The following is a 20,141-nucleotide window of genomic DNA, read 5'->3' as shown; positions in this document are numbered from 1 at the left end:
GGAATTTATGACTTATGCTCGCTGCCAAGTGCGTCGCGAACCGTGAACGAAGTTTGCTGGCGAGGATGTGCCCACTGAAAGGGCGCCATTTATTTTCTGTTTTTTTTTTCAGCTACAATCAGCACGGTGCGTGTGGAACGGGCGTGATTCAAGGAGTGGGTGCACCGCGTTGATACGATGCAACCTGAACGAGTGGATGTGTGTGGGATGTTGGAAAGGTGGCGAAAAAAAAAGAGAGAAGACATTAAGATGGACGGATAACGGACTTATCAATTAGAGCACGGAAAGTGCTGGCGTTTTCAGTTTTAGCACGAACCGCGCGTCACAAAAAGGGACAGCATACATTCGTTCAACAGAAGTGGAAGAAGTAAGTTTTTTTATAAAAAATAGCAATTGTTTGCTGCAATACTTGAATCGGTTCAACGATGAACATTGTACACTGTTGAGTGGAATATTGCAAATATGTTATGAGAGCTTTTATGAAATTTCCCTTATGCAATTGGCCTTTATGCTAGTGTTAAATGAACTTATCCTATCTAACGAAGCACATTTCAATGTTATATTTGGGTAAATAAACCTGAAAATCAATGGCAAAAAAATGATATGATTAAATTTAACCCACATCAAAATAATCAAACTGACTGGCGGAGCAGATGACGGCAGAAAAAAAGGACATTTTATGCGTTGTATTATAACTGATGCCCGGCTAATTGTTAATAAAAATTTCCCATTACACAACCTCAATGGCTTTTGCGGACATTTATTGATCCTCGGTGAGGTCAGGCAGAAAATGTTTTAATTAAAATGTGCTGCTGTGCAGACGTAATTTCGCCATTCAAAACGAGACGCTTGGTATGCAATGCAAGGGAGCTTTCATGTGATTAAAACGATTGCCCGATCGATCGACCTTTTGAGCGTAAGCGCATCCGCTTCGAGGACGCATTCCAAACAAGCAAACATCGCTAATCGATGCACCGTTCGGTGCACCATATTGGTATTAGCTACAACGCACGAGAGCTTCAATAACTGTTTGTTCGTTCCACCGGTCAGCTCGTCGCTCGCGAAACGACCTCGACGAGGTGTTGCTGTTGCGCGATGACCACCCCAAAAAGGGCTCTCGCGCACGGAACGCTTCTCCTCGAGGCGATGAAATATTTACTAGCCCCTAGCAGAGGGTGGCCCCATTCGTTCCGTTCGTTCCAATTTGGCCGCCAGCCAAAGCGGGCCACAAAATCACTGCACACCCAAAACCGAACCGAGCTGCAATTTTCTCCGAACGATGGCAGTTCCATCCTGCCATGGCGCCCGGTAGTTTATCCGGTACGGTTACTTACACTTGACTTGCACGGTGATATTAATCATCGCCGACCCTTGGGAGTTGACGGCCTCGCACGTGTAGATCCCGGCGTCCGTGCGCTTCAGCTTGGTGATGTTAAGGATCGGTCCCTCGGAGACGATTCTCGGCACACCTGAGAGGGTAGAGCAAAAACCAAAAAAAAAAACGAAGCAAAACCCCACCCAGATTTGGGATTAATCGGACAGATTATCTTAATGGACCTGCGGTTTCACGTTCGCGCTCGCTTTCCACCAGCTGAGCATGATTGTGAGATTGTGAGGTCAACGCAGGACCTCTTCCGGACACCTACCAGACGGAGCCCGGATCGTTTGCCCATCCTTCGTCCAGGTGTAAGCGATGGCCGAAGGATTGCCAGTTGCAAGCAGGGCCACGGTTAGCGACTCACTCTCCACCCCGTTGACGGTGGTTGCCGCCGGGACGGTGAACCGGGGCTCATCTGCAAGTACCAAAAAAGGCCGGAAAACGGTGCAACGTTACTGGCGTGCGATCGAATGTTCGGCAATTGGATTCCGGGTGATACGTACACAGCACCGGCAAGCTGACAGCCACGTTGATGCTGCGCTGTAACATCTCGTTCGTGCTCTGGCAGGTGTACGCCTGGCCGTCCATTTCCTGCGTGACGTTCAGCTTCAGCTCCAGCGAGGATACGGTGCCACCCCAGAGGCCCGGTTTCGACGCGTTGTTACTGCCTGTCTCGTGCAAGTTCGATTTTCCGCACCATTCGAAGGGAAGAGAAGAAAAGCGATGGTGGTTGTGTTAGGGAGTCCTTGTTGGATGCAACAAAAAAAAAACGCTAAGGATAAAACAACCAGTCCAGAACGCGAGGGCATTTCCACGACACGTCCGGATGGTGTGACAGGCGCTCATGAGCGGTAGAACTAGATGTGCCCGTGTGGGTACGACGGCTGGAAATGAGTTCCGTAAATTCTTGTCAAATTCCATTATCATCACCGTATCACTCCGGGTGTTGGAGGATAAGGCTGTAGCCACAGCGGGCTTGGGCTTGGGTGCGAATGGGGGTTTTGGGATGGGTGTGGGATTCCTGTGGCACTGGGGCGAACCGTGGCATCTGTTGCGTTGACTACAGCTAATGCTACACGCCAGGCTCTTAACATGCAAATCCTGGCAGCATCCTGTTGGGTGCGCTGTTATTAAGCATGCCATCACACGTCGCGGTGGCTTTTGATGGAAGGTATTAATTTTCTTTTCGAAAGGTTCAGCTCGTACCAGGCAGCATGTAGTGGATGATTACCGTTCGCTCACGTCAATCAGCACAGTTAATCCGATTATTATGGTTGAGGTTTGGGATAAGCAAACCTCAGAGAAAGAAAAAACCGTCGCTGCAAATGTCTTAATCACATTTGGCATTGGAGTGCTAGTGGTTGCATTACATTGGTTGAGCGTTTGTGGAATTGAGATATCGGTACTTGGTGCTTTTTTTTAATCTCATTTTGCTGTAAATTATTGTAATGGACGATTGGAATGGACGAATATTAGCTGACCAGAATGCGGTAGATTATTGCCATATTGTCTCGCTCAAACCTCAATCAATCAGCATGAAATTTCTACTCAAATTCCTAATAACAAGCAAATTATCCACATTCGAAGTAAAAATAATTTCACGTTTGTACCCAATAAGGATTACACATACAAAATTAGTAAAAAAGCCATTTTAGGTGTGTTTAGTTGTCTGACATTAGATGAGAGACATCTTAGATCATTAGATCTATCATCCATTCTATTACGATTAGATCTAATAGTTATTATAAGATACCTGTGATATAGGTGGGCTTTTGCTTAAAATTTAAACTAGTTGGATTTTTATTGTATTATTATTTTGTGCATATAAGCTGAAGTTGTTTAACAATCAGTTCTAGAGAATAATCGGGTTACTTATCTATGCCTGTGTAAGTTACATTCGAGTGGGAAATATATTACTGATCACTCATTCCCATCCCCGAGGATGTGACAGACAGGACCCCCTGGAAGAATTGAGCTGCAAAAAAAAGGTTTACCAACATACGGTTCTGGTTTCAACCCCACATCACGCTCGTCCTGTCGGCGAGCACTTGAAGTGTAATGTGAATTTTCGACAACCGTGCTGACATCCTTGTCAGCTTGTCATCGGCAAGCGATACACCGCCGTCGAGCTTCTGAAAGCGCTCGGGATGATGAAAAAAAAATACACACACATTTTCCATGCATTTTAATCGCCCCACCGAAATGCCCACAATGTCGCCCGTATCCACGATTTCACACTGCATACCCTGCTAGCAAAGCGGTACATCTGCCCGATATCGGTTTCACGACTAGATTCATGTGCACAAATCGAATCGCGGGTATGCAAAAGCGCTACATTACGATGCGCATTGCTGCGAGAAATGGATTCCACTTTTTCGCACGTCCCGGCGCACGACGTTCGGTTTCGTTACGGCGGGGGGTTTTTTTTTCCCGGTCCCGAACGACTTACCTTCCAGGATGGTTCCATCGTACCGCCAGGACAGCTTCGCCGGCGGATTGCTCGAGCTGGAGTCGCATATCAGTGTCGCCTCGATGCCGGGCCGCAGTTCGCTCGGTTCGATCCGTATTTTGGCCGTCTCCGGGGCGACTGCGAGAGAAAGAGAGAGAGAGAAGCAAAAAAAAAAAAATTCTCGAGCATAAAAATAAAATCCAACCTCCAATTCCATCGCACCCGAGCAACAGACAAAAAAATCCCAGACACACACACACACAACCGGTGTGCGGAAAATATGTGTTGCTCGAGGATACTTACAGTGCACGGTCAGAACTTTCGTCTCGAAGAGCGGAATCTCGGTGGCCGAGTTGTGAGCTTCGCACCGGTACTGCGCCTGATTGTCGGTTACGTTCGCCAGCAGCGACAGCTCGGCGGAAACCGATTGGTCCGTCGTTTTGCTTACGGATTTGATCTGAAAGTGTGCCGAAAAGTGAAGTTAGAAGCGAGAGAACCGTGCGCAGGGCTTGCACCACCGCACAGCAGGAGTGGCAGGAGGGTTCATAAAAATTCATGATGTTCACGAATTGTGAGTTTACATATATCTTTCGCAGGCCATGTGCGGCGACGGCGAATATCGATAAGGGATACAGGACCCTTCCTGGGGGAGGGCGTATCGATGGTATCTGGTGGAACTTTGGCGTTGACTAAGAAGGATTGCAAAGCTCGGGCAAGTGTGGAGTAGCAAAGCTTGTACAAGAGCACCTGCTTTTGAAGCAGCTCACACACACGCACACACGCATACACTTGCAAAAAAAAAAAGAAACCAGCACGCCAAGGATGAAAGTTTTGTACGTCGTCGCCACGGAGCACACATACACAAGCACACGTCACTCGTCTAAAGGACTCGCTAGCCGCACGGTATGAGCAATGAATTTTGAATTAGTTATGAACATATGAAATGATATTAATAAAAGCCCTAGATGAGTTCACCGATCGAGGCAAAGGTGACATGTCAAACGGTGGTGCAAACTGCCACACCGATCCCTGTCGATTGAAGAAGAAGCAAAAGAAAAAAAAAAACAAAATGGCAGAAGGTGAAAACCGAAGCGAAATGAAATTGAGTGAACGTGGCTTGCTGAGTTTTGCTCTATTTTCTTTTTTTTTGTTGCGCTCACTCGTCAGAGGGCGCTTTTGCGAAAGTTGTGGTGTGGCACAATTGCGCGTAAGTGAAGGAGCTATCAAAGGAGGCACTATCAGTTGTGTACGTCGTGTCAGCTTACACCGGTGTTAACACAGATGGAAAACGATTGCCGGGTGCTGCGCGAGGACACCAGATAAAATGCCACATCTGACGGGACACGGAGATCGGGTTGATAAGATCGATAAGTTTTTCCGCCACTTGGGAGTGATTCAGTCTGCTTGGATGGTTGGGAAAATTCATTTAGAAATAGCGCCCGTAGCGATATGACGCAAGTTATGGAACGGAAACGCGCGTTGCTGAAGGGGTGTTTAATATTCCATCAGTCTAAAGCTCTCTTCATGTATTAAGCCAACATCGAGCTTATTAGATGATGTCAGCGATACGGTTTATGAACCGTTGCTTTCACTATTATTTTACTTTCATATTAAATTAAATTCATACTTCCCTGAAGGATAACGCTCTTTTTTTTTGTATTCAACTGTGGGTATTTGAAAGGTATTACATTTGTTGATGCAATATTACTCCATTTCCGAAGCCATTCGATAGAAACAAGCCATCCAATATTCGTTTACGAGGGGTTTTGCAAATGAAACCCATATTTTGTAATGAGAACCGAACGAACACCATCCCTGTTAGGGATGGTTTTTTTTTCCTACACCCTTCAGCCGCGCGGTTTCGAAAAACCGTTTTACCACCAAATCCGTTTCACATCGCGATGTGTATTTTGATGAACAATAAAAAAAAATAGACACATACACTGACAGCCACACAGACCCAAACAGGAAACAACGATGTGCTTAACCATTTCATTGTTCATCAGTGCTTTTGTGCATCCGTAAAGCCCGGCGCGAGCGAAACGATACCCGATGAGGTGGTCCCCCCCCATCTGAACCATTGTAGCCATTTTGCGCCTTCATATCCGCCATAAAAAAGGGACACATTTTATTTTATTGGCCAGCGGATGCCAGCGGAAACCCCGCGTCGCAAGGTCAAAGCTCGCGAAAGGCCCACCCAAGTGGACGGACAAGTTTGCAGTTAGCAAATTTAATACCATTCAATCACACGCGGCCCCACTCACGCACACGCACACACACGCACCCACGGCATTAAGGGTGGCTTTTTGGCTTTGGAATAAAGCAGATAAGCGTGGTGTGGGAAATATGGGCGTGAGAGAAGGATAACAAAGAGGAAGAAGGAGAGAAAAAAAAGAGGCTCCCCTAGTCAAACTGGAAGCACCTTCTTCGGAGCTTGGTCTTGGTGGATCTGCGTGAGTGTATCGATTATGAATCGAGCAGCTTCGGAACGGAGGCTTGAGCCCGAGATGGAGCATAAAAGCTTGGGGAACAAAACAAGGCCCCTTTTGAAGGCCCCCGGGCGTAAGTCGCGGGGCGTTTGAAAAGGATATCAAATTTTCGCTTTATCAATCACGGACGCAAAGGGGCGAGCGCCATCTTGCACTGGGCGCGTATATTGGATACGGTGGCTGTGTTTCCTTCTTCTTCTTCTTCTTCTGGGAAATCCTCTCGATGCTTCGTCACGCCGCCTCAACGTCATAAAACCAGCTCGCCGGAAACGAAACGCGGGATTGGAAGTACTCGCTGCCTTGGAAGCGGCTCAAGGGCTGCAGAAAAGCCTCCATAAATACCAATCCGTGACAACGCGTCGCGTTAAGCTTCGGTTCGCAGAGGAGGGTGCAAGAAGCAAAAAAAGAGCACAAAAAAAAAAAAAGGAAAACTGTCGAGCACCTTCTCAAGCCAACGGGTGGCCGGGCCACGTTACGATGCCTTTAAAGCCCATCAACACGCCCTCGTATATTGAAAGGCAATAATAACGAGATATTGTTTATTTTATTGTTATAAATATTTATGGATCAAATGATATAAATTAAAATTTAATGTCGCTCGCCCTTTCCGCGCCGCGGTGGGTTTCCAATTTCCACGGCGCGTGGGTGGGATGAGGGGGATTATTTTTTTGTTATTGCTTTCCACCTTTTGTGCCTTCGCGTGGCGTAACGCGAGCCCAAAACCTCGCTGAGAAAGGACCACCGAAGCTTAGCCTTATCTTATTATCGACGGGTTTTTCATGGTGTTTGTTCGCGTGCGTATTTCTTCGTTTTTTTTTCGCTCGTCGTTGCTTCACGCCACCCTCGCGCTTGGCGCTCGAGGGCTCGGTTTTAAGCGATAGTGCCGCCATTGTTTGCCGAATTGGCCATCTTGAATGCAACCCCTCGGTGGTGGGAGGTGGGAATGGAAAAACCCGCCCCAATAAAGTATTCATATCTTTCAGGCAAACCGCAGCTCGTCGCGGCGCGTTTGGCTTAATTCCTTTTTTTTTCGCCCCCGTTTTCCGGTGCTGGACGCTCGGTCGGTTGACTTCGGTTGGCGAGGCACTCTTATCGCTATCGCTAGCCCACCGGCTGACCGCTTTGTTGCCTTTAGCTGGGAAAATACGCTCGCACACTCGCTTTGACCAGCGCGCCGGCCCCATCGTGGAAGGGCTCGGCGCTCGGTGAAGGGAAAACCAAAATCCAATAAAATTTGTCCGTTCCACCGATCGTCCGATGGCCGGTGAATTGTTTTCCGTTTCCCCACCGACAAAACATTCTTCAAACCGGCTCTCGCCGGGAAACCGCGCGGAACGTCTGGCGTTCTCGTTCTTTTGCGAGATTGGCCATTCCTGTGGGTTTTGACTTTCCGGCGTTTCGCGTCCCCACGCATCCTGGCGCTTTGCTTCTGGCTGGAGGAAAAGTGTGTTTTCTCTTCCCATTCATCATTCTTCCGGTGAGCCCGTTCCGGCGCTACCGAGGAATTCAATTTGAGAAACGTTTATTATCGGGAATATTATTCTTGCGAGTGTGACTTTGATTGTCGCCGTACACACTCGGCGCCCTTTTTCGCCACAGGTCAGACAGGAGTCCGGAAACACATGCCAGATGAACGGAAACACACACACACACACACAAACACACATGCCCTCAAGCTCGCTTCGAATGTGTTTGTAGTTTTTTATTGTTTGCTCCGGTGCCGCCCCAGCGAATGGGGCATTGATTTATGGAGAGGTATTTTAATAAACTCGAGCATTTGAGCGTCGAGTATTGAAGTTTAGTACGTTTAGGTTAGCGATCATAGGTCGTGAGCATAAAGCGGGGGGGTATAGATTTTCCATACCACAATCTGGGGTTTTTTTTTGCATCGAGCAGAGAATTTTCCGCACGCTGCTCATATTAGCACAGCGAATTTTTTCTGCTCGTACTCTCAAGGGCCTTTGTTGGTGTGCGCTATTTTCCGGCAGATAGCAAGAGCGCTTGGTGCAAACTTCAGCATTCCCTTTCTTCGAAAGCACTTTGAAATACGAGGAGCTGAGAGATAATGACGACGGAAAGGTACTATCGGGTGGATACTTTTATTTCGTACCACACGCTTTTCAACAGTAATTCAAACATTAAAGCTCGTGAAACATTCAAGAAAATGAAACACTGATATATTAAATTTTTATGCTTCAAAACAACGTACATATTTATGTTTTGGGTATTGCTCTTATCGTTATCTTAATGTTGACTTTTCGAGATATAACTTACAGCGTCAGAGATTTATTTAAGTGAATTCGAAGTATATGAAATTTAGTGATAAATTTAATAATTAGAAATGCTGCAGTAAAAATTCTCAAATTGAAAACAATCACCCGAGCAGAATTGCATACAGCATTTTTCAAATAGTGTAAAATAAATTCGAAAGCACTAGTAATAACTGCACTGAAACATCAACACACGTGCAGCTAACCGTCATTACTGAACAAAAGCCAAAAGTAATAGCATGATGCTTTTCCACAACGTGTCCAACCGACAAATATGTTTCACAAACACAGGGAATGGAACAACTCTAACAAAGCTCACCTTTTTATCGTTTTTGTACCATGTCAGGGTTGCTAAAGGATTTCCGCCGGATGACACACACATAAGCTTCTGCTTGGAGCCAGCCGGTATTATCGATCCATCGGTGTATCCTGATATTATCGGTGGTCCCGGAGGAACTGCAACGGACAAATGGGAGGATGCTTTAACGTTCGATAAAATTTGTGTTTAATAGTTGATGCAGCTTTTCGACAGCTTTTTTAAATTACATAAATTTACATATGATGGGAGGATAATTGTAACTGGTATTGATTAATTATAAATAGTTCAACCTTTTCTACAGTCGTATAGAATATTTTACTTAATATATAGTCGTATAGAAGAAAAGTATGTTGGTAGAATTCGCTTATATTGCCATGAAAAATCATTTCATAAGATTTAAAATCTGAATGAACATAAACTTTGCATAAATTTTCGGGCAGTCCTTGAGGAGTTTTTAGTTTTTGAACAATTTTTATCTGCGTCGGATTAAATTAATTCCCCGCTAGAAACAGAAGAACGAAGAAAGCGAAAATGAAAGCCATTCGATTCGAACAGTTGGCCCACTGTGTTCAAGCTTCTTTGGATTAATTATTTCAGTTCCAGCTACGCGCTCGTTAAACAGAGCGCTTTTGTTCCGCCGGCGGTTTTAATGGTGGTGCGATTAAATGATAACTAAAATTTTAATCCGCTTATTCTTCGCCCCTTGCCGGAATCGCCCTGCACTATCCCGCCAGCAGCGGGGTTTGCGAAATGTTTCTTATACTGACATTCGGTACATTCTTATTCACGGTTTAAGGCGGATCACTGCTGCCGGTTTGGCGGATTTTGCAAAATTGAAACCGAACTTTGGGCCCAACTATTTTAATTAAACGCGGCAACTGTTTGGTAGTAAACTTTGAGGATTGAATTCCACTCCGATATGCGTGGTCGATGGGAACATTGCATCGCATAGGCGCACATATTTAACCGAAGGCAAACAGCAATACTGGAAATGGATTCAAACACAAGACCCCAGCGTAAATTGGTGATGGAATGAACTACCAGGCGCCTCCATCGAGGGCTGTGGGTTCGGGCTGTGGGGGTGTTTTCGTTTACTTTGCCAGATTGAGATAGTTTCCCGTCAAACTGATTAATTAATCTTCTTTTCAAACGTGAGTTGTAAATGCAAAACGTAATTGAATTTTCACTCGTATAGTAGAGTGTGTATCAAAACTAACAAAGTGTAGCTAAACAATTTTCTATCGAAAGTAGGTTCTTTTGACATTTTGATTTGATTTTATATCGAATGATACAGACAGTTGAATCAACGTGGTGATGTTTCGAGAATCAATGAACGCTTTACATTTAGTAATACTTTCAACCTTCCGAATCTATTACGTAACATGAAAATTTCCCTTCAGATTGTGCGTTTAAACCGCATAAAAGTTTCCGACGCATGTTTGGTTTACTCCAAAATAGGATTGAGTTTCTAAGAGCAGTTTTCATTGCTTGCCTGCCAGTAAAGCATGATATTGATGGTAAATTCTCTTTACAACGTGGCTGCTGAGGCTATTCAGTCTTCGGTTTTGGTGGCGTCACCTTGCGTTGATGGACATTAATTAGTCTCGAGCATTATTCCCGGGCAGCAGGGGGTACAGGCATTGAATGGAAATTGATTAAATTACCTCTGCGGTGCTAGCCCAATGATTCATAGTGATCTACTTTGTTGACGGCTACGTGCACATAACGGCACCGATAAATTTTAAGGATAGGTAAGGCTAATTCAATCCGTTAAAGCTACGTGTTGTGTACTGAAATAAATTTTCTTGTACTTTACTATCTTAGAACAAGGGCTTAGGAAAAGAATTTCAATAGCACTAAAAAATTTAAATTTGAATTCATAATTTTTCAAAAAGTAGCAAAAATTTATAGCTTTCCTTTCGGCTTCCTTGCCTTTGAGCCATAATTTAGGCATTTTTTCACCTAACCGTTGGGATGGTCTTAAACAAACAGTTTTGGTATCAAGTGTTTCTGGGAAACTGTTTTACTTTTCCACCTAATTAGCGTCTTTCCGTGAGGCCGTGGTACGCACAAAGAAGCGAACGTCAATCGTAAATTGAAAGCGTTGAAAGGATGAACCCAAGGTTTTGGATTTCTCCGCTTTTCATGATGGTATCGGGTGCATGGTTTAACAGTTTATCCTGATTGACTGGAAGTAATCTTTCGCTCGGATCATTGAGCATAAACCTCACCGGATAAGGTTCCAGGTTCGGCCTGGTTGGCATCATCGCACCAGCCACAACAAACTAAGACGTAGTCGGGTGTTTTGTGATTCCGCTGCTTAAGATTTTGCCATAAACCGGTCACCGGTGTTTCGAGAATCGTTTATCTTGCTTGAATTCTTATCGCCCGTGTGATGGGAGTGGTAGACGTCGAGTTCGTTGAAACATCGCACCGGTACAGGTAAAGCACGCGCTGATTATACGACGTTAAAGAGAGCGTTGATTAAAGTTGCAGCGAAATTTAAACGCAGGTACTTAATTATCCCCGTTGGGCGCTGTTTTTGCTATTGTTTCCGCGGTCATCAGCTATCATTACTACTCATCAGCAGCACTGGCAGGCGTCTGGCAGCCAGACGTCAGACTCACAAAACAAGTCGATTTGCATACCATTTAAAATGCTCGCAGAGTTGAACCCATTTTGTCTACTGAAGGTGCAGTGTACTGTTCGCTGGATTATATTCAATCTAACGATTTTATCATACTCGAGCATTGTAAATTCAAAAAACTCCCTCTTGCCAGAGGTGTTAAAAAGATCGTGAACGACTATGTGGGAAGTGTGCTTCATTAGACTATTTTATGCTAGTTTGAAGAGGTTGCAACACAGGTTGATTTTATCAAAGGTAGACTACGGTTGATTTGAAGAATCACGTATCAGAAAAATAATAAAAAAAATAGCTCGTTAACAATACTCACGGAGCACGTTGACAGTATGCGTTGATTGTACATTTTCTGGTAGCTGCATGTTCACCCCGTGACAGATGGCAACTAAAGATCGCTTGTTTGACTCGACAATGGCCGTTATGTTGGAAGTTGTGACCCATCCACCTGTACAAAAGAGAGCATATTTGAGAACATTTTTGATAAAGTTTATTTGATTTGCTTTATTTAATTATTATTTAATTATGCATATTATTTTCATTCTACATTGTACGTGTAAGTATCTTTTATCGCTAAAGGTTTTTTCTATCAAAAAATGACATACGTTAGTATTAAATTAACTTCGATCGTTCTGACTGCAAGTAGTGCATTCAACGTTTTAACTGCTTTCAAGTATTTGATGAAGTAATATATAGAGCTATATATTATGGATATTTATCACAAACAGTGGCTGAACTATTGTTGATCTTACTTATTTGTTATTCGTGCTTATAGAACTCATGCTCGTTATGAAATTCCTGTAAATTATCTTAATTTACACTACACTAAAACAAAAAGGACAGTTCCAAAACTAAATCATGTATTCGCAATTCGCTTTCAGTACAACATATTTTTCCACCAAACCATCGCAAATGGGCCGTTGATTTTATGCAAAAGTCATTACCTTCGGGACTCGGGACAACCTTCGAGGTCGCATTTGCCACCTGCTTTCCGTTGACAACCCATTTAATATCCGCAGCCGGATTCGATGCGGTCGTCTGGCACTGCAATGGCACACTATCTCCCACACGTGCCTCCGATGGTCCGGAAACGATGACCTGTGACGGTGCAACTGCAGCAATAAGAGAGCGCGCAAAAAAAAGATGAAATAAACACACACACACACTCACATGGTAAAAGTCATTGAAATGCGAAACTGCGAGTGTTCCACCACTTACACAGCACATTGAGCGTGATCTCGGTTTTGAGAATTTTCAACGCCATATTGTTGTTGGCCTCGCAGCGCAACCGAGCCTTGTTGTCGGTGGCCTCGGCCACAAACGAGTAGATGTTCTCCGACAACCGATCCGTCGTCCGGTAGGCCATACGCGCCTGGTTCCCATTCTTGTACCAGATCAGCTGGGCCGGTGGATTGCCACCGCGGCTGCGACACACCAGTTGCACGTGCTGCCCGCGACGGATCACTTCACCCGGCACGTATCCTTCGATGTACGGTGCACCGGGTGGATCTGCAAAAGAGAGAAAGAGAAAGAGAGAGAGAGAGAGAGAATGAGAGAGAAAAATTAGCAAAAGATCCGAAAAGCAGATGAAGTGCTGTGGGATGTTGCACAATTGTGTTGTAAGGTTTTTTTTTGTTAAAAAAAAACCATACCCACTAATAGGACCATATGGGAGATCATTTTCAACAACATGCATGCGCTGTACATTTTGCATGCAGAGTAAAAGCACACGACACGTAAAAGGACTCGTCTCGTTTCATAATTTCCAACCCGGCGATAATTGTGGGCGGAAATCGCTATCGAGCCGAGCGCGGTGACGGTAAAATTAATTTCCTTATCGCGTTTGGCTTTTGCCCAACAAATTTACATGTTCCTTGTGGAACCGCATCATCCTGTGCGAGTGTGTGTGTGTCTGCATGTAGAAAGGAGCACCAATGCACGTGTGGTGTGCTTCGGCTACCTCTAGGGCTGTGTTTCGTGTTTATTCAGGGTTCAAAGAGCGACGAAATCGCGTGCACACAAAAAAAAACAGCAAGAAAAAAAAAGCAGCTATATACGCACCAAAACCCAGGCGCCATTCGTTAGGACAAACTTCGAACTTGTCTTTGTCGCGCATAAATAATGCCAGAAATGCTAATTTTCTTAGATAATGTGCGATGTGTGCGGCTGTGTGCCATTATAGCACATCGGGCTAAAGGCGCGCACGGGCGGGACGATAAGTAGATTGAATTTTAATGCCAACATTGTCGTCATTTGCGCGAGCTTACGCTGCGCTATCGCTAATGTGCATTTTTGCCAGCCTTCCAGTCTTCCCAGCGGGTGGCGATAAGACTGGTGGTTTGGCTTTCACCGTTTCACCTTCGGCGGTGAAGCACGTAGTTGGGTTATGCAAAGCGCTTTGTTCGGCCCCGATATGGCCCCGGTTCGGATATATCTTGTTTTATGCTAACGAAAACGGAGCAGAATGAATAAGGACGAAAAAAAAAAGCAACAACAATATAGAAGCTCCTAAAAGGTGTATTAAATTTGCGGCTCGCTTGACGTGTTGCTATAGCTTTTGCTTACACCGAACCGTGGGTGGGATGAAAATGATGGAAAATCGAAACGGGTGTGTATATTGGAACTGCCCGGCTCACGCTCTCTCTCTCTCACGTCACCCAGCGCGTGTGCTAATCCGTTTAATGTGATGTCGTTGCCTAGTCGTTGCCGACGAGGCTTCTCCGTTCAGCATCCTGAATGCTAATCCTTTGAGTGCATTTCTTGGAGGGCATTTTTCGCACCCGAACCACCCCCTGACTAGTTGTGTGTAACGATTGCGACACGAGTCCTCTTCCCGGAAAAGCGAACGGTGAACGTGTGCACGTCGCCGGCACCCGACATCAGCTCAAGAAAGAGCGTTGGGATTTTAATGGGGTTTTGGTGGGCTGATGGTGGTGCCATAATATGATAAGCGTGAACTGACGGTGCAAAAATTAATTTATGTTACCGGTTTTGAATGCTCCAGAAGGCGAAACATTGAGGCGAAGGCGGAAAAGCGATTTAAAGTGGAGCTTTCACTAAAGACGCGCGAAGCGCTTTGTGGAACGCTTGAAACGCTTGGAAACGCTTGAAACTTGTGAATCCAGTAAAAGTTATCAATTCACGATCGATCCGGCAGCACAGGGGGGCGTTTTAGCATACTATTAATTTTATATATATAGCATAAAGCGTCAAGTCGTAAGAACCCGGTAAAGTTCGCGCGAAGAACTGACGAAATGTCAGCTGAATAAATGAATAATCAAGAACGCTTCTTCGTTTCGTCACCGATCCAAACCCAGCTCGTTTCTCGAGGACTCGAAGTTCAATCGGCAAACCCCGGAGACAGCAATTCATCACGATAAAATTCTGGTGCAAGCACCGAATCCTCCGCTTGTTTTACTACTTTAATTATATCATTTCATTTGCATAGTAATCCATCTCGAGAAAGCGTCAAAAAGCTGCTCGCTCAGCGGAACGCATATTCACTCGCTTTTTTTCTTGCTTTTTTTTGTTGCCTTCTACACTCCCGTTTGGCGCGACTTTAGGAGTGGATTTTATTTTCTCCGTCACCCTTCGCTCGCAGGCGCGCAAATTTTATCCAACCGTAGTTTTATCTTCATCACCGTGACTTCAGAATCAATTGTCACGAAGACGTGCACGCGGTACGAGTTGCAGTGATATGCAGATTATGCTAATTTCATTGCCTCTATGAACTTTTAACCCACTTCGTGGCGCGAGCGAAAGATAATTCCAATGTTTGACCTGGTAGCACTTATTATTTCTTTTTTATTTTCTTCTTTTTTTCCCTTGCTTTCTCCATCTCCGGCTGATATGTATCACCAACCACAATCATATTCAGCGCGAAGGAGGGATTTTTCATTCCACCCGAACAAAACGCGTTTCTGTTGCTCGACGACTCGGTCCGTGGGAAGCTCGCGGTAAAAACCTCACCAGCTCCGGTTGAAGTTTGTTGTACCCTTTTTTCTGGTTCTCCCCTTCGGCGCAACGCAACGCTGTATCAGGAGTGTCGGAAAAAGGATTCCAACGTGCTCCAGCCCGCCAGCTGTCGGTTGTTTATTTTTATTTAATATTTACTTATTACATTCTCCACCATCATTTTAACTGCTCTCAGCGTAGCTTTCCTCGGGCGCGTTTGCTTTTTTTTTCTTCCCCCAACTCCGGTTGCACGGTGGAAGGAAAACTCGTACCGCTGCCGGCTACGATGGTTTGAGGGGGGAACACGGAGACGACGCTTACTGATTCTTGAAATCATATCCTTCGCGTGTCCTCGACGGTGCGATCGTGACCGGGGTGGGTGCAAAAAAAAAAGGAAAAAATAGAAACCTGCCACCAAAAGGACCTGGGCGTACAATTGTTGTCGCGCCCTTCATCCCATCGTCACCACCATCGTCGTTCGCGTGTGCGACGTTATTGCTTACAGTTGGCATTTCCCAGCACCGGCGCTGGTGCAGCTTTTCATTGGCACTCACTTTTGCCTCGTGACGCCGTGTCATTCCGTGTGCCGTGTGTTAATGCGTCGGGAAAGGCGACCGGCAGCAGAAAAGCAGTGCCACCATCATCATGTAAAGCTCTCTCTCTCTCTCTCTCTCTCTCTCTCTCTCTCTTTCTCGAGTTGTTTCTGCTTCGTTTGGTTCGCGGTGCCATGAAACGCGTTCCTCTGGCCACCCGCCCGTCCATGGGATGGAAACTCTCGGTGTTGGAAATGAAAAGTTATTTTCCTTGCTTTGTAATGGAAGCGGGCGCGCATTTTCTTCACGATCTCAATTTTTCCGTCCCCATCCCGTGGCACCGGAACAGGGGGTAAGTTTTCGGTTACGTTCCTTCCGGGTCTTTGGGTCACGGTGCCCTACTTGCTTTGCTGAGGTCCGCAATTTTAAAATCATGCCCCACGCGCGCAGACTGCGAAACAAACCCGGATAGGGGAGAGAGAGAGAGAGAGAGGGAGAGAAAAAAAAGGTTCACTGCCACCCCCATCAATTGATTGAGAAATCATAGACCCCGACAGCGTCTCGACAGCACCACCCCACGGCGTTCAATTGGCCTCTGGGCGTGAGAAGGACGAAACCCACCGGCACGGAAAACTGTTCGCGAGCTCGCGCGTTCGCTCGATTGGCTGCACGGTACGTGACTAGAAGCTCATTGCCCCCCTGGACGCGCACCAATCAACCCAGTTCCGGGTGTGGAATCGGAATCGACGGGCGTAAGTAGCCATTAGTACACTTGCAGTGAGGCGGAAAAGTACGGGACCGATGGCTGTGTATACTTACACAGCACGGACAGCTGCACGGTGGCCTGCATTGGGTGGTCTTCCGGGATCGCCTGATGCCGGGCGTGGCACGTGTAGTCAACGTAGTCATCTTCAGCCGTCGGTCGGAGTCGCAACTTGGACGTCACCGTGTACCGGTGGTCTTCCGTTTCCGCGGTTTTCGTATCGATGTTGTCTGTAACGAGAAAGGCGGAAGGCGAATTAGCAGCGCCACGTTGTCGCACGTTCGTCGATTGTTTTCCGCTCATAGAATAGGTCGAATTGCTTCTTCACGGAAAGAAAACCCACTAATGGCGCCGTGTAACAAATGCGCTAAATTCTAAAACAAATCGCTTGTGACACTCTCGCAATCCCTGCGCCTACTTGGTGGCGGTGACACTCGATCGTGCCTGTGGCCAAAATGTCATGGCACACTTCATAACATTCTTCCCGGGAAGGCATGTTTTTACAGCTGAATGACGATGGACCATTTCAACGTGTGTCCCCGAGTGGGGAACAAAATATTTGGATTAGATATCGAGGTATCTTAAACTAAACGGTGGAGGCGATACAAAACACACAAACAATCAACCGAACTACCAGCAAACGCGCACGCAGGGTGGACAATGAAGATGGCCAACGTTTAAAAACGAGCCTGGTTTTTTTCAATTACAACAGATCGGCACACCCCTGAAGCAGGTCCCTGATTGTCCCGAAATTGAACGCTTGAATACGGTATCAATTTTGGAAAGATATGCCATCACCGGCTGGTGTGAGTTCAATTGGATCGTTTATTCCTGGCGGCTAGTGAGGCTTGGTTTATATTCCTCTTCAGCTTTGCAGCCGGCACTTCGGTCGGGTACAGGTCTTTTCCGCTCCATCTCGAACACCGATAATGTGTGCCAGGATCATCGAGCAAAAATGTCCCATGTGGAAAAAGAAAACTCACTCTACACTTGCTACAGTTATTGATTTTTATTGTCCCAGCTCGGTGACACTGCAACTTTGTCGTCGAGGCGCCAGTGCTGCATCGAGTGCTCTCGTCATGCTGCCGGTGCTGCTTCTGCTGCTAAGGCTCTAATCATTGTTTAACGAACGTTACTGGCAACCGGGAGGGCGTACCGTCTCGGTACAGTCGAAGATGTTGCGCCAACACGCACCCGGTCGCACTCCGGCAAAAACCAGCTCCCGGCTCGTAGGAGCATCACTGATAAAAAGCTCATTTTCCTTATCCCGAATCTCCCGACCGGGACCTGGGACGCTGCAGCAGCAGCAGCAAAACTCTGCCACCGAGATGAGCTGCCAGTGAACGTGCACGAACCACATGCGTCACCGTGTGGCATCATCAAGTGCGCCACACGGCTCGAGTCGAGCTACAGATGGTGATAATTTTAAGTGCTGTTTATTTTAGAACCCGCTCGCTCACCCGCTCGGTAGCACTAGAGGGTCGAGAGTGATGGTTAGCTTGTACGACGAGTATGATATTGCACCGGCTGGACGGTCGTTTTGTGATGCGAGGCGCCGAAGGGTCCTTGGTTCCGCTTTTCCGGCACATTGCTTGCGTAAGCAGTGTGCCGGTTGGATGTTGGAAAGGAGGGATAATAGAACGATGATACATGTCGATCACGTTTCCGAGTTTTATGTTTACCTATGTAACAAATGCTCCATTCCGGTTCATATCGGGCGCAACGTTCGGTGTACACTGGCCGGTAAAGATAATACACAGAGAGAGCGAGCGAGAGAACGTGAGAGAGAGAGAGAGAGAGAAAAAGCAAGCAGAAAAATCACACTGCGATTTCGGTGAGCTTGGGGTTGAAAAGATTTTCCATGCACATGAATGATGCATATTTCATGCTTTGAAGCGAACCATTTTCTACCGCTCGGGTCGAGGGATGAAAAATGGGCACGAATGCAATTTCGGGGGGGGTTGGCCCTTTTGCAACCGATAAAACAATGTCTACCCGTTCGTGGATCAAAATTGCCAAATTCCAGTGTACCGTGGTTCGCTGAAGTATAGAGTAAATTTAATCAAACTAGTTAATGCGAAATTCGTCAAAGTTGACCAATCAGATCTGGTTCTTTGGTAGCACTGGGTAAACATGGCACTTGATAAACATTTGCATTGATGCATTCGAAATTAATATCGGATTATGATTGCTGCTAACACTAACGTAAGCTCACATTTATCCAACGAAAACGATACCAGGTTTACTGCGTAGTTGCGTGTTGTTTAGATTAAATTATGCTCTCTAACTTCAATAAATAAAGTTAACATGAATGTGGAAGGTGGATAAACAATTCAACTAGTTTTTTTGCAAAGTTAGTTGAGCACTGAAAGCATGATTCGGTAAAATGTACATCTATTTCATGATCAGTTTCAAGTATAGTTTTTGTTTGTATTTCACTTGTATTAATTGTATTTTTATTGTTTTTTTATTTGTATTAATGGTATTATTTTTTTCAACAATCGAACCACGATATGTTTTTAATTATTAATGCGTTATACATCGCTGAACGGATCCTCATTTCTTTTTAATTGGTTGGATAACAAAAAAACCTAATGCTTTTGAAAGTATTGTATATTCAAATAAATGCATCAAAAAATCAAAATTATAGTTTCTTTAAATAACGGAATTTATGTTAGGTGTATAATTGCCGACATTTCGCAGTTTGCTGCATTTATTTGGTTTGATTATTCAATTTGCATCTCTATCAGAAAAACAAAACTCTCCTTGTAAACTGGGATGTTACTAAACATGTTTAGGATCGCCAAACAAATAGAAATTGAATTGAACATTATTGAACTGAACCGGGTTGCAGGAAAATATACATTCAGATATATAAAATTTATATTTTAGGACGTCTGTTAGGAACAAATTAGGTTACTCAGATATTTGAAACTTTAAATTTTAAGAAACCAAAACTTGATGGAGTTTATTAAGATGTTTGTACTGATCCAGATGATTGTTGATTTTTCGCCACTGCTTCATTGGCATTTAAAATTTTCCCCACGCCGTTCAATGTGTCCCTTTTTATTGATTCCATTTCCCTAATGGTTGCCGCGAGTCGCACCCAACTTCCCGAAGAAGCCTTTAATGTTTCACCATTCGGCAAGCAAAATGTCGATCGAGATTCAGCTGCTCGGTCGAACGCGTGGGCCCAGCCACGGTTGGACTTCCGATAAATCTTTTGTGGAATACCAACTTTTCAAATTGACCATAAAAACCGAAAAACTCTTCCATCAAAGCCCCGCCTGTCCCGGGTTCGTTGACGGTTCATTCCGGTGCAGAACGATGCCAGCGCTACGAGAAGGC

At 45.3% G+C, this 20,141-nt stretch overlaps 1 protein-coding gene across 1 annotated transcript in view; it reads right to left on the bottom strand.

Moving 5' to 3' along the window:
• Positions 1 to 20,141, bottom strand: part of LOC128727050 (nephrin-like) — a 172,720-nt gene that overhangs the window by 14,246 nt on the left and 138,333 nt on the right. The window contains exons 6-15 of the mRNA XM_053820914.1: positions 16,850 to 17,023; positions 12,762 to 13,052; positions 12,488 to 12,655; positions 11,860 to 11,991; positions 8,906 to 9,042; positions 4,131 to 4,284; positions 3,828 to 3,965; positions 1,882 to 2,046; positions 1,647 to 1,793; positions 1,335 to 1,469 (exon numbers count right to left, since the gene is read on the bottom strand). Of these exons, the coding sequence (XP_053676889.1) occupies positions 1,335 to 1,469; positions 1,647 to 1,793; positions 1,882 to 2,046; positions 3,828 to 3,965; positions 4,131 to 4,284; positions 8,906 to 9,042; positions 11,860 to 11,991; positions 12,488 to 12,655; positions 12,762 to 13,052; positions 16,850 to 17,023 (1,641 nt within the window). The remainder of the gene's footprint in view (positions 1 to 1,334; positions 1,470 to 1,646; positions 1,794 to 1,881; positions 2,047 to 3,827; positions 3,966 to 4,130; positions 4,285 to 8,905; positions 9,043 to 11,859; positions 11,992 to 12,487; positions 12,656 to 12,761; positions 13,053 to 16,849; positions 17,024 to 20,141) is intronic.

Source organism: Anopheles nili, chromosome 2 (genome assembly GCF_943737925.1).
Source record: "Anopheles nili chromosome 2, idAnoNiliSN_F5_01, whole genome shotgun sequence".
In the NCBI taxonomy this organism is placed as follows: domain Eukaryota; kingdom Metazoa; phylum Arthropoda; class Insecta; order Diptera; family Culicidae; genus Anopheles; species Anopheles nili.
Note: the sequence above shows the minus strand (reverse complement) of the source record. Positions and strands in the feature narration are given on the sequence as shown.